The sequence below is a fragment of the Alligator sinensis genome, unplaced genomic scaffold (assembly GCF_000455745.1).
Source record: "Alligator sinensis unplaced genomic scaffold, ASM45574v1 scaffold24_1, whole genome shotgun sequence".
Taxonomy (NCBI): domain Eukaryota; kingdom Metazoa; phylum Chordata; order Crocodylia; family Alligatoridae; genus Alligator; species Alligator sinensis.
This window is the reverse complement of record NW_005842609.1, coordinates 121,375-133,616: the sequence shown is the minus strand read 5'-3', so window position 1 is coordinate 133,616 and position 12,242 is coordinate 121,375. Positions and strand designations below refer to the sequence as shown.

At 46.0% G+C, this 12,242-nt stretch overlaps 1 protein-coding gene across 1 annotated transcript in view; it reads left to right on the top strand.

The window, feature by feature from the left end:
* LOC102375640 (unconventional myosin-Vb) overlaps nt 1-12,242 on the top strand; it is a 344,293-nt gene that overhangs the window by 215,302 nt on the left and 116,749 nt on the right. The window contains exon 11 of the mRNA XM_006033144.2: nt 3-122. Within this exon, the coding sequence (XP_006033206.2) occupies nt 3-122 (120 nt within the window). The remainder of the gene's footprint in view (nt 1-2; nt 123-12,242) is intronic.

The following is a 12,242-nucleotide window of genomic DNA, read 5'->3' as shown; positions in this document are numbered from 1 at the left end:
AGGAATGCCCCAGCCAAGCATATATATGCCCAGCTGTTTAACTGGATTGTGGAGCATGTCAACAAAGCCCTCCATACCACCATCAAGCAGCACTCATTCATTGGGGTCCTGGATATCTACGGGTAGGAAAGGTCTCCATTTCTCAGTCTGTTGACTGAAGTAGAACGTTATCAGTGGAGGGAATAACTTATTTCTTAGAAACCTTTTCCATGCAACGTCTGTTCCAGAGTGGATTGCTATAAGTGGTTGCAGTTGCAATTCATTACCTGGTAGAAGTTGCATAGGGTGGACTTACGTACATATTTACATGTGCTGAGTACAGTCTTCCCTGAAGTGCTCTGCAGTTTGAAGGATAATGTCCATAACACGTCTCTTCCAAGATGAGAGACGTGTAGATCGGGCACAGATAATGCTGCTAATTTTGAAACTGCTTCCAATTCCAAATGCTCCCCGTCACGTCTCCCAACTTGGGGCTGTTTGAATGATGGGTTTTGGTCTCATGAGGATTTCCACTATGACAAGAGAAAAGAGCATTGTACATATCAGAAGGTCTGGACTTTCATTGCATTCCACAGGGGAATCATGCTGTAGGTAGGTTCAAGGATGGTCTTGTAGCTAAGAGACAGGGCTGAAGATCAAAGACCTGGTTGCTGGTCTCCTCTCAGCTCTGCTGTTTCCTGGCTGACCTGTGAGCCAATTGCGCTGTCCCTCAGTTCCCTTAGCAGCAAAACATAACGCCAGTGACACAAAGTTGTCATGAAGCCAGATGGTTTTTAAGTGCTCTGAGAGCATGCAGTGGAAGTGCAATGCATGGAGCTCTAGTCTGTGACATATGGCAAAAGTCTACAATATGCAGCTAAGGAGGTGAGGTACCCCTTTGGATTCACAGCATGCTACTGCCACGACTATAATGTGCTTGTTGCCCTCACATTTTCAGCATTTTATAAAAATGGCACTGAAGCGGCAAAGAGGGAGAGGAAGTTTTAGCTAAAATTTTGCGAAACAGATGGAAGAAGAGTGAGGTGGATTCTGTGAAGTCTGGGAGGAACGTGGAGATGGGCCATTGCCAAAACTGTTAAGTATTTATGTTGCTACTGAACTGGGCAGGTTGCCTGAGCCCAGGTGGGAAATGGGGTCATCTCCCTTGTTTGGGGTTTTGTTACCATTTCCACATTTAGGCCAGTTTTGTCCCCAGATCCATGTATGCAAATAGGTATTCTTAGTCGTAGGGCTGTCTGTAGCATCTTCTAACAGCAGACTTCTAAGACTCCATGCTGTATCAGGAGCTTGATTGATTCCACCCCCATGTTGCAGCCTGCCAGATTTCCATAAGGTGCCAACCAGGGGACCTTTCTGGGTGGGTCTAGAGATCGGTATCCCTGTCCTCACTGCTGAAGGAATAAGGGAAGCACTGGAAGAGGTGCCAGCAATTCCCTGATGTGTTAGAAATGAACAGGAAGGTAATCCCCCATCCGCAGCCTGATGTTGGAAGGAGTCTTTATTTTGCTTATTAAAATTATATGCTGCCCTTCCCTCAGGTAATCTTACTATGAGAGCTAAATGAACTATAAATACCAATCAAAGAAAATATTTTAATAGCATAGCATGTAATTTAAGAAGCCCCCTTAGACAAAGCCCCAAATGTAATTCTTCTTGCTGAAGGCCTGCCCAAATAAAAAGGCTTAAAATGCTTCTGGAAGATGTCTGGGCTTGGGCTTTGACCAGCTCCAGGGGTAGGGATTTCCAGAGCTGAGGAGCAATGACTGAAAATGATCTTCCACGTGTTTTCACCAAACACTTGTGCACAGATGGCATTTCCATGAAGTTGCTCTCAGCTGACTTCAGAGATCTCAATGGGGTATAGAAGGCAGAAGGGGGTGCATTAAATATGTAGGGATTGGACCATTTGGGGCCATGTCATTCAAAACTAGAATCTGGAGTTGCACCCAGAAAGCGACTGGGAGCCAATGCAGACTGAAGCATCGGGGTTGTGCACCCCTGGTGACCCACCCACATCAGAAGGCGAGCCACTGTGTTCTGCAGCAGCTGCAGCTCCTGGGTGGTCATCAAGGGCAGTACCAGGCAGAGTGCATTGTAGTGGTCTAGCCTCAATGTTAGATGAGCAAGCGACATAGCAACCAGATTTAAATCTTAAAGCAGCTGTAGGCAACTCCTGGAATGGGTACCAGAGCATGGTACATGAAGGCATTTTGCTTGGCGCACATGCCTCAGGGCAGATGGCAGAGAAGGGGCAGGGGCTGTGCTGTCACAGTAAGGATCAGGCCCCTTGTGGTTCCTCCAGTCTTCTCATTAAATGGAGTTGCTGGAAAGGTGTGCCTAGCCATGGCTGCTGCCTGAAAATCCAGGTGTGGCAAGTGATCCAGGAGCACCCCAAGGCTGCGAACCTGAGTGGTTAGGAGAGGTGGTCCTTATTCTTCCCCCCCCAACCTGCACCAAGTCATGAGGTCTGGCAACCACCATTACTTCTGTCTTGTATGGGTGCAGTTTCAACTGATTAGTAGAGGGTGCTGGTTTACCTCTAGTGTCAGCTGTTGAGTGCAACAGGAAGCTGATGTTAGTGGGTGGAGAGGAGGAAATGCTAAGATGTCATCAAATTAATTGTAAGGTTTGTCAAGTTGTGACAAGTTTAGAATTCACTCCCTTGTCTAGGTATGCTCTGGGTTCTCAAAAAATACTTATACTTGCCTAATAAGTAGGCCTGTGTGAAACGGCTAGTATTCACTTCAGATATGGCTTTGGCCGATTTTTCAGGGGACTGTGATTTCAATTTGATTTTGAATCACAGTCCTGAATCGATTTGGTCAGATCTGATTTAGAGATTCAGCAGGTCCTGAATCAGGCCCCACTCCCTGCCCGGCCCCAGCTTTTTTTTTGTTTTTTGTTTTTGTTTTTTTTTTTGTTTTTGTTTGTTTTTTTTTTTTAAAGACTTGGTTGAGCTCACCAGCTTTTGCCAGGTGGGAGGGTGATCTCCGCTGCCCCATGCTGCGTGGGGGGGGCTCTGCCACAAGCCCCCAGAAGCTCTGATGGCTGCTGCAGCATCTTTTTAAAAAATATTTATTTATTTATTTATTTTTAAAGAGCTAGGAGCTGGGGCGAGCAGGGCAGCAATGGGAGGGAGGATCTGGGGGAGCAGGCAGGGGATGAGGCCTGGCGAATCTTTTCTGAATTGATTCGGAGAGCTTTGAATTGATTCGGACCTTTTTATTGGTCTCCTGATTCAATTCGGATTTGGATATTCGGCCACTGAATTGGGTCGAATATCCTCCAAATTGAATCAGCATCCGAAGGGCGCAGAACCCTACTAATAAGTACAGTTACTGAAATTTAACCAATGACTCACTTCAACATGAAGTTCCATGAGACTTTCACAGTTATTTGTGGCTGATAGAACATTAAAATTGATGCATCTGAGAGGTGACAATTGCAGTTTTCACTCCTCCAGTCCACCATAATGGTGATTTGGGTGGAAGAGTCCTTTTTTGCTTGTTCATAGGCAGTACCTTCTAGAGTACTTTTGGGTTTCTTCATAGTTTCATAGTTGGTAGGGTCGGAAGGGACCTGAGCAGATCATCAAGTCCGACCCCCTGCCATGGCAGGAAAGGATGCTGGGGTCAAATGATCCCGGCTAAGTGGCTGTCTAGCCTCCTTTTTAAGATCTCCAGGGCAGGAGCCAGCACCACTTTCCTTGGAAGTTGGTTCCAGATCCTAGCCGACCTGACAGTGAAGCAGTGCCTCCTGATGTCTAGCCTGAATCTACTCTCAGTCAACTTATGGCCGTTGTTCCTTGTTACTCCCGGTAGTGCTCGGGGGAACAGGGACTCTCCCAATGCCTGCTGGTTCCCCTTGGCAAGTTTGTAGACAGCCACCAGATCTCCTCTCAGCCTTCTCTTGTGGAGGCTGAACAGGTTCAGGTCCTGTAGCCTGCGCTCATAGGGCCTGCCCTGCTGCCTCCTGATCATGCGAGTGGCCCTCCTCTGGACCCTCTCCATGCTGTCCACATCCCTCCTGAAGTGCAGCACCCAGAACTGGACACAGTACTCCAACTGCGGCCTAACCAGTGTCGCATAGAGGGGGAGGATCACCTCCTTGGACCTGCTCGTGATGCATCTATGGATGCACAACAAGGTGTGGTTGGCCTTCCTGACCGTGTCCCCACACTGTCGGCCCACGTTCATTTTGGCATCAATAATGATTCCAAGATCCTTTTCTGCCTCTGCACTGACGAGAAGGGAGTTCCCCAGCCTGTAGGTATGCTGCTGGTTCTTCCTCTCCAGGTGCAACACCTTGCACTTGTTCGTATTGAAACCCATCCTGTTCTCATCTGCCCACCCCTGTAACCTGTCTAGATCTACTTGTAGCCTGTCCCTCTCCTCCAGTGTGTCCAGTTCTCCCCGCATCTTCGTGTCATCTGTGTATTTGAACAAGGTGCTTTTCACCCCCTCGTCCAAGTTGCTGATGAAGATGTTGAACAGTGCGGGCCCGAGGACTGAGCCCTGGGGGACCCCACTGCCCACATCCCTCCAGGCTGAAAATGACCTGTCCACCACCACTCTGGGTGCGGCCCTCCAGCCAATTGGTGACCCATCTGACCATGTAGGCATCAACACCACAGTAGCCTAATTTCTTAATGAGAACGGGGTGAGAGACTGCGTCGAAGGCCTTCCTAAAATCCAGAAAGACTATGTCCACTGCGACACGTGCGTCCAAGGATTTTGTGACCTGGTCATAGAAGGCCACCAGGTTGGTCTGACAGGACCTGCCTTGAATGAACCCATGTTGGTTGTCCCTAAGCATAACCTCCCCTGCTGGCCCCTCGCAGGTGTGCTCCTGGACAATTTTCTCAAAGAGCTTCCCCAGGACCAAAGTAAGACCATTGGGCCTGTAGTTTCCTGGGTCCTCCGTCCTTCCTTTTTTGAAAATGGGGACCACATTGGCCCTTTTCCAATCCTCCAGCACCTCGCCAGAGCACCATGAGTGCTCATAAAGCCATGCCAGGGGTCCCGCAATGACCTCTGCTAATTCCCTCAGCACTCTGGGGTGGAGATCGTCAGGACCTGCTGATTTGAACACAACTAATCCCCCCCGAAGTTCCCTGACTAGGTCCTCACTGACCCTTGGCCTGGCAGCACCTCCCCTGGGTCTGTCAGGGATCTCAGTGGGGGGCATGCCCTGGTCCCTGCTCAAAAAGATGGAGGCAAAGAAATTGTTAAAAAGGTTTCTTGAAGGTCCTTGCCACAATTCTGGCCTGGTATGACAATATCTTGTTTGGGGTCTGGCCAGCAGAACAAGGTTGATGGTAAGGAATCTGGTTTGGGGATTTGGAAACATCCAGAGTATTCCAGATGGACTTCATAGGCTCCAGGAAGTGTTTGTGCAGTCACCAGCTGCAGTATAATCTGAAAAGTAGAGCAAGCTAGAGAAGCTTTAAGCAAAATACTTTTGTCTGCCCAAATCCACTTGGTTCCAGAGAGATGCCCACTGGCTGGCATGTGACAAACAGATGATGTTATTGAAGAATCCATGTGTGTTATAGCAGAAAGCGGAGACCCAGTCAGACAGACGTCAAAAAACTAGGCACACTTGCAGAAATCTGAATATTGGGCAGATCTGAGGGCAGTGCCTATGCAAGATGAACTTAGATGCAAAACGTTCCTTTAATGTGACAAAAATATATTCCAACCACAGGATCTTTGGGCACTTGGTGACAATAGTGTCATTTCCCTATAATTCAGGAGGTTGGCAGGGCACAAAGCAATGGCAGCACAGTGCTCAGGAGATGCTTCTGCTTAGTGTTAGGTTGTCAGCCCTTGGTACTGTGATGATAGTGGTTATGAACTAAGATTATCTTCATTCTGATGCCCCTCTATAACTGGACATTCTTTAATGCATTTATTGTTGTGAGTACTAAATCTAGTTTAATTTGGCATTTGTGGCATAAATAATTTGTGTAAACTCTTCTTGCTGAAGGAGTAATATTATCCATAGACTGTGGCATGTATTGGCCTGGTCTACATGTTAGTTTAGCAGTAATCTTCCTTATTCTGCCCACTTTCCTCACTCGTAATCAAGCCTAGCTTTTAGACAAGTATTTTTAGGCTTTTGTGAAAGTCTCAGTCTTTGCACTTTTTGAAACCAAATGTATGAGCGAGTTCTGCGCTTGCAAATGGTTCTCATGGAAACCCAAGTCCTATAGCAGGGGTAGGCAACCCCCGGCACAGGTGCTGGAGTGTGGCACGTGAAGGCATTTTGCTAGGCGCACACGTCGTCAGGGCAGATGGGTGAAAGTGACTGGATCTATCCTTCCGTAACAAGGATCAGGCCTCTTATGGCTCCCTCACTGTCGTCCCCTGGCACGCCAACATCTTATAAGTCGAAGTTGCGAGTGTTTTTGGCACTCTACCCAAAAACATTGCTGCCCCCTGTCCTATAGTGAGGGCAGCTATGGGCTGAGACCCTCCCGGGCTGATAAAGGACAAACTCCTCCTGACTTCACTGATTGCACAAGTTTTATTGTTTATGCATCCACATGGAAAGCCAGCCTACCAGCTGGGTACCCTGCCATGAGCCAAATAAAAGTTCCTCTGGCCAGAGCACAGGCAGGATTGTCTAGTGAGAAAGAAAGGAGCTGGGCTTGGAGCTCAGAGTGCCAACTCCCTGTGGAGCTGCAAAACCCCCACATGTTTTCTATATTATATCTATCTGTACCTATATCCCTACATGTAAAAGTGGGGTTGAGGTGAGGCTCACTTAGTAGTCAACATTCTTTCGAAATGAGCATTGCTATATAAATGTAAAGTTCTAATAAAAACAGTGCATCTCAATATACACTTACCTTTTGAATCTTGCTTAAACCTATATTATACTGAAAAGTAACTACATAGTTAGACTTTCTAATTTCTTGGAGTTCCATTAATATATCTGGCATATATGCCTTCTAAACGGGAGACCTGTTGTCTGGTGTACCTTTTATCACTAATCTTAGCCTTTTTTCATGCTGGATAACTTTTTTTTTTTTCTTTGAAGAAACAGAAATGTTTTGTCCTGTAGAGTACAAGTTTGCCCAGCATAGAAAGTTAAGGGAAATGCATTCTTTTTCAACATTTAAAAAAAAAATCTGATGTTTGAGAAGCTCTCATGCCCCCTTGCATTGATTTGAGGACTAGAAATTTGGTAATCACATTGGCAATGTGCCTTTTGGTGTCCCTGTGAGTATCTGTCCAACTGATAAGCTTTTGAAAAATTGCAACATGCACCTGCTTAGTAGACGCTTCAGTTTTAGCAGTTAAATTCCCACAAGACTCCATCCCTGCTCAGGGTCAAGTATGACTTCTCAGTGATTGCAGGGCTGGGTTGTTGTAAGGTCAAGGCCTGAAAGCAGAGCCTCTCTTCCTGTTGGCCTCCAGATGGGGTGGAGGAGGAAGCTGCTGGGTTCCAGTGCAGAAGAGACCTGAGCTGGACTTGAAGGGGGAGGCAAGTAGGGAATGTAAAAGGATGGAGGAGGAAGAAGCCAGGAGTGGGAGGAAATGGTGGAAAATGTGGGAAGGATCTGGGAGCTAGTGGGGGGGATGGGGATAGGATGGGTACTTGGACAGCCTGTGTGGGAGACTGGGAATGAAAACCAGTGGGGTGAGGTGGGGATGAGAGATCTGGAGAGAAGGACTGACTGGGATTGAGATGGGACGAGGAGCTTGGAGAGGAGCAGGGTGGTATAGGGAAGGAGTCCAAGTTACCAAAGCTGATGGGGGAAGTCCAGAGGCAGAGTCAAAGTCACAGGCTGAGTTAGGGACCAAGTTATAAAAGATAAACCACGTTTCCAAAGGCCAGAGTCTGCATGCAGAGCCGAGCAGGGTCAGAAGCCAGAAAACCAAAGTGTGCAAGACACAGAGAGGCTTACCATGGCAGACCTTCAGGTAGAACTGCTGGCTGGCCTCCTGTCTGCTGCCACTGGGGGACTTCAGTCGGGAAGTTGCGCTCCCTAACAGCCAGTCACTAGGCCCTAGCAGTTGCTGGCTTGTTCATCAGGTGGGGTGGTGCTGCCAGGTAGAGCCTCGGGCAGGCTTGGCCAGCTGGCGAGTTAGCCTGCTTACAGACTTGGGGGTGGTGGAGGAGAGCCCACACTTTACTTTCAGCTCAGCGTGCCCCCACACCAAGTTCAGTGCATGCTTAGAAGAGGATTCACATCAGTTTGACCTAGTTTTCCCAGCATATGTATAGCTCACATGCTTCAGCAGGGCGTTTTCTTACTTTTATCTTAAAGCTGATTAAATCAACTATTAGATAAAAGTGCTTAAAAGTCCAGCTGAAGTGGGCGAGCTATACAGATGTTAGGGAGCTGGTTCAAACTGATGTCTTTTTGTAAAGCGCTGGTTTTTCCATATCTGTCAGCAGTCTTAGTTCTGGCTTGGCTGCCTGTTAGGGCCCCTGACACTTTTTAGGGGACCTAAAACTTGGACAAAAACCTAGAAAGGAAGATTAGGATTGAGAAGCCATTGTGAATAGGTAATTTGGATGGGGGTAAATAGACCAGGGGAAAAAGAACTATAGGAGATGGGGCACTGTCAGTGGATAAGCTGGTCTTGGTGGGGGACTGAAATATTAGTGAAACTGGGAATAGGTGGGCAAAGAGACTAGGCCTGGGATGAGAAGGTGATGAGTGTGATGCTAACATCACACACAGGAACAGGGAGCCCAAATTAAGGACACACAAGCATAATTTGTTCTAATATTTCCCAACATTAGCACTTGACTTGTGCTATCATAATAATTTATTATCATAATAGTGTGTGAGTGTGCACATGTAATGCTTATATTTGTGTAATGCGTTTTTTAAGTCAGTATATAGTCGCCAAGTAGCTATCATACACATGATTTGGTTAGTCTTACATTAGGGGAAAAACCTGAATATTTACTAAGTTGGAACTACTTCAGAGGAGCCATACTGTTTTATAGGACAAATATTATTATTTTTGTTACCTACGGGGCAAGAAAACTGTAATGAAATTTTAAGGTCTTGAATAAATAATATTCCTTTATGTAATAATAGGCTGCCTAAGTACGATGTTTATTATTTTGGCCTGGCAGCTGTCTAATGCTAAGCACATTTCCATAATGTATTTTATAATCCTCCATGAAATTATTATGGTATGGAGGCTTTTTTCCTCTGCTCTTGTTTAAAGCAATGCTGGACACAACATTTGATTTATATTTGCGTAATTCGGAAGCTTACTACTGGCAGCCTTGCAAGCCTTGACTTTGATTTTCAACATTAAGTCTGCTGTTTTGTTCTGCTTTCTTCCACCTGTGGAATGACTTGCTAGTTAATGTTAGCAAAATGTCTGATATTTTCAGCCTTGGGTTCAGGCGTAGAATCTATAGGGTTGGACGGGAACTCGAGGGTCATCTAATCTGATCTCACTCACTAATCTGATGCTCACTCTCTCAAACCACCCCAGATAGATGGCTGTCCAGTCTTTTCTTGAAGACTTCCAGCAAAGAAGAGTCTACGCCTTACCTAGGGAGCTGTTTTTCCTTCAGAATGCTAGAGCCCAGCTTCATAGTAATTTAGGTTTCATCTACTTCAATGCTGGCCTGGAAAGAATGAGCCAGTAGTTCAATTTTCATGGCATATATTTGAGCCTTTATCAGCGGGCAATTATGATAAAGGATTTTGTGGTGATTTCCTTCCTAGTACTTGAATTCAGGAAAGAGGTTTCTCTTCCTACAACTGTGACTCATGGGCATGTCTATATGTGCACTTTAATGCACCTTAGCTTATTTTAATGCGTATTACAGCATCACAGAAAAACATGGAGCGCTTATATTTGAGTGTGAAGGCTGCTCCAATGTGCTGGAATTGTAGCATGTTGGAGCAGACTTGATTAATTGAGTTTGCTGGAGCGTGGCAATTGCTACTCTCCAGAAGCCTTCTGCGTCTTGTGTATCAGTGTCCCTCTGCTGAAAAATGGCAGTGGGGGTGCTTAAACTAAAGCTCGTTGAACGAACTGTAGTTCAAGTGCCCGCACCACCATTTTTAAGCATGGGGATGCTGATACAAGCAGTCCTCGACTTACAACGTTTCGAGTTACGTTTCGCAATTACGTTTGTAAATTGACACCCTGTTTCAACTTTATGACCTCAGTTTTGACTTGCATCGGGTCAAGCGTTGTAACGCTCGCTGCATTGCTCATCTCCCTGGAGAACATCTATCCAAACTTCCTTGGACGCTTTCTTGAAGAAAGCAGACAAGACTCCAGAAAAACCTGCAGCTAAGAATCCTGAGAAGACTCCAGCCAAGAGCCCTTCAAAAAGTCCAGCAAAGTCACCTCAAAGAAGTCCTTCCAAATCAGTGATTGCTATTTACAATATAAGTACATTAATGTAGCTATATTCCTCATCTATAATTGATTGAGCACAAAATTCTGGTGAAAATAGGGTATCAGGCCTTGGTTCAGGATCCAATCCCCCATTTATAACATTGTTTCTTATGAGAAAATTGGTTCAGAGTTACAACGTTTCAACTTAAGACACGGTTTTCAGGAACCAATTGTGTCGTAAGTCTGAGGACTGCCTGTACATGAGATGTGGTGGAACTTTAATTACAGAAGCTCTGCTCTAATTAAAGTGCCACCCTCCCCACTGCTGGAGCATGTGTAAAAGTGCCCAGGTTCTTTCACTAATGCACATGAAAATATGCTAACGTGCCTTTTTCTAGTACTTCACAATGGAGGTACTAGATTTAATGCACATTACCTAAAGCACATTAATGAAAACGTAGACGTGCCCCATGAGTGTGCAAAGATAGCCATTGCTAGAAGAGTATTTTGTTGATTAGAACTACTTGTTTCTGCTAGTGTCTGAGCAGTGGCAATGCGTAGTGGGCACATGCACCCCCCCCGCCCCCCAAGAGCGCCGGTGCGCCCCCTGACTGGCCATGCTCTCCATTTAGGTAATGGGCACAGGGGGCAGGTGGGAGTGCTAGTGCTCCCCACCTGCAAGTGCTGGCTGATTTGCTGCAGCCACTCCCGGAAGCGGCTGCAGTGATTGGCCATCACGGGATCGGTGACCTCCCCCCCCAGTTGATGGGACTGGTCACAGGGGGGACATGTGCCCCCCCTAACTAAGGCAGCACTAGTCACCCATGTGTCTGAGACTCAAAAGCAGTTCTTCAGCATCTTGCAAATGTAATTCTCTTTCTCATAAGGGAGTGCATGTTGATATACCCCGAGTCAGAGACAGGCATGAGGATAGTTTTTCTTTTCTGTTTGTAATAAGAAAGGATACAAGAATATACTGATGAGTATGGACCCAGTCCAGTTCTGCATAAGCAGTAGTCTATAGTGTAGGTTTTGGTGCAAGTAAAAAGTTTGGGATTAAACCTTTTGTAAACTGGTGCAGCTGGAGCACTTGGCCTTTTGGAGACTGAGATATTCTGAAGATGTTTTGAAAATTTCAGTAAACTGAAAAATGTGTTGCAAAGCAAAAGTCTGGGAAACGCCATAATATCATACCCCTATGTAATGCTACAGGCAGGTACACACTTGGGAGTGTGTGCTGGAACACAATACAAACAAATACATAACAGCAAAGATCCTTATTTAAAGACGTTGGAGACAGATTGTGAAGAGCAGATGAGAAACAAATGAAAGGAAGAGTCTAGATACAGGTTCCTCAAAGTTTGCTGGTCAGGTTTGGCATAATTATACAAGAAATATGCACGTTGCAGCAAGCTGTTTGCTTTGTGTCTGTACACTGAGAGCAGTAGGGTGAATGCTGAGACTCCCTTGGTAAGTTACTATCATAATTACAGTTGTGAGTTATTGCATGCAGCGGGCTTGTTTCAGGCTGCCTGGATATTGCTCTGACTCCCTCCTTCTCCCAGTCCATTCTATTTGTCATCCCATCTGCCCTTACCATGATTTGTATTGCTTGGTCCTGTGAAGCAAGTGGGAAGGGCCAGGGGCAGGTTTCCTTTTTCTTTTTGCACCAAGGTTTAGGGAATGCACTGAAATTTAGTGGAAACAAAAAGGCTATTTGTTTTCTCTTTGCATTAGGAGATCATGGGAAACCAGGCATTTTTTCAAAAGCAGGGCCTCCTAGTCGGAACACATTTAGAGCAGGCACAACAACCTGCTCTTTTCAATTAGCAATGAGCCCAGAGAGAGTTCACATAATTAGCAAGTTTACATAATCTGCCTTTGAGTTGGTCCTCAGCAGAGCTGATA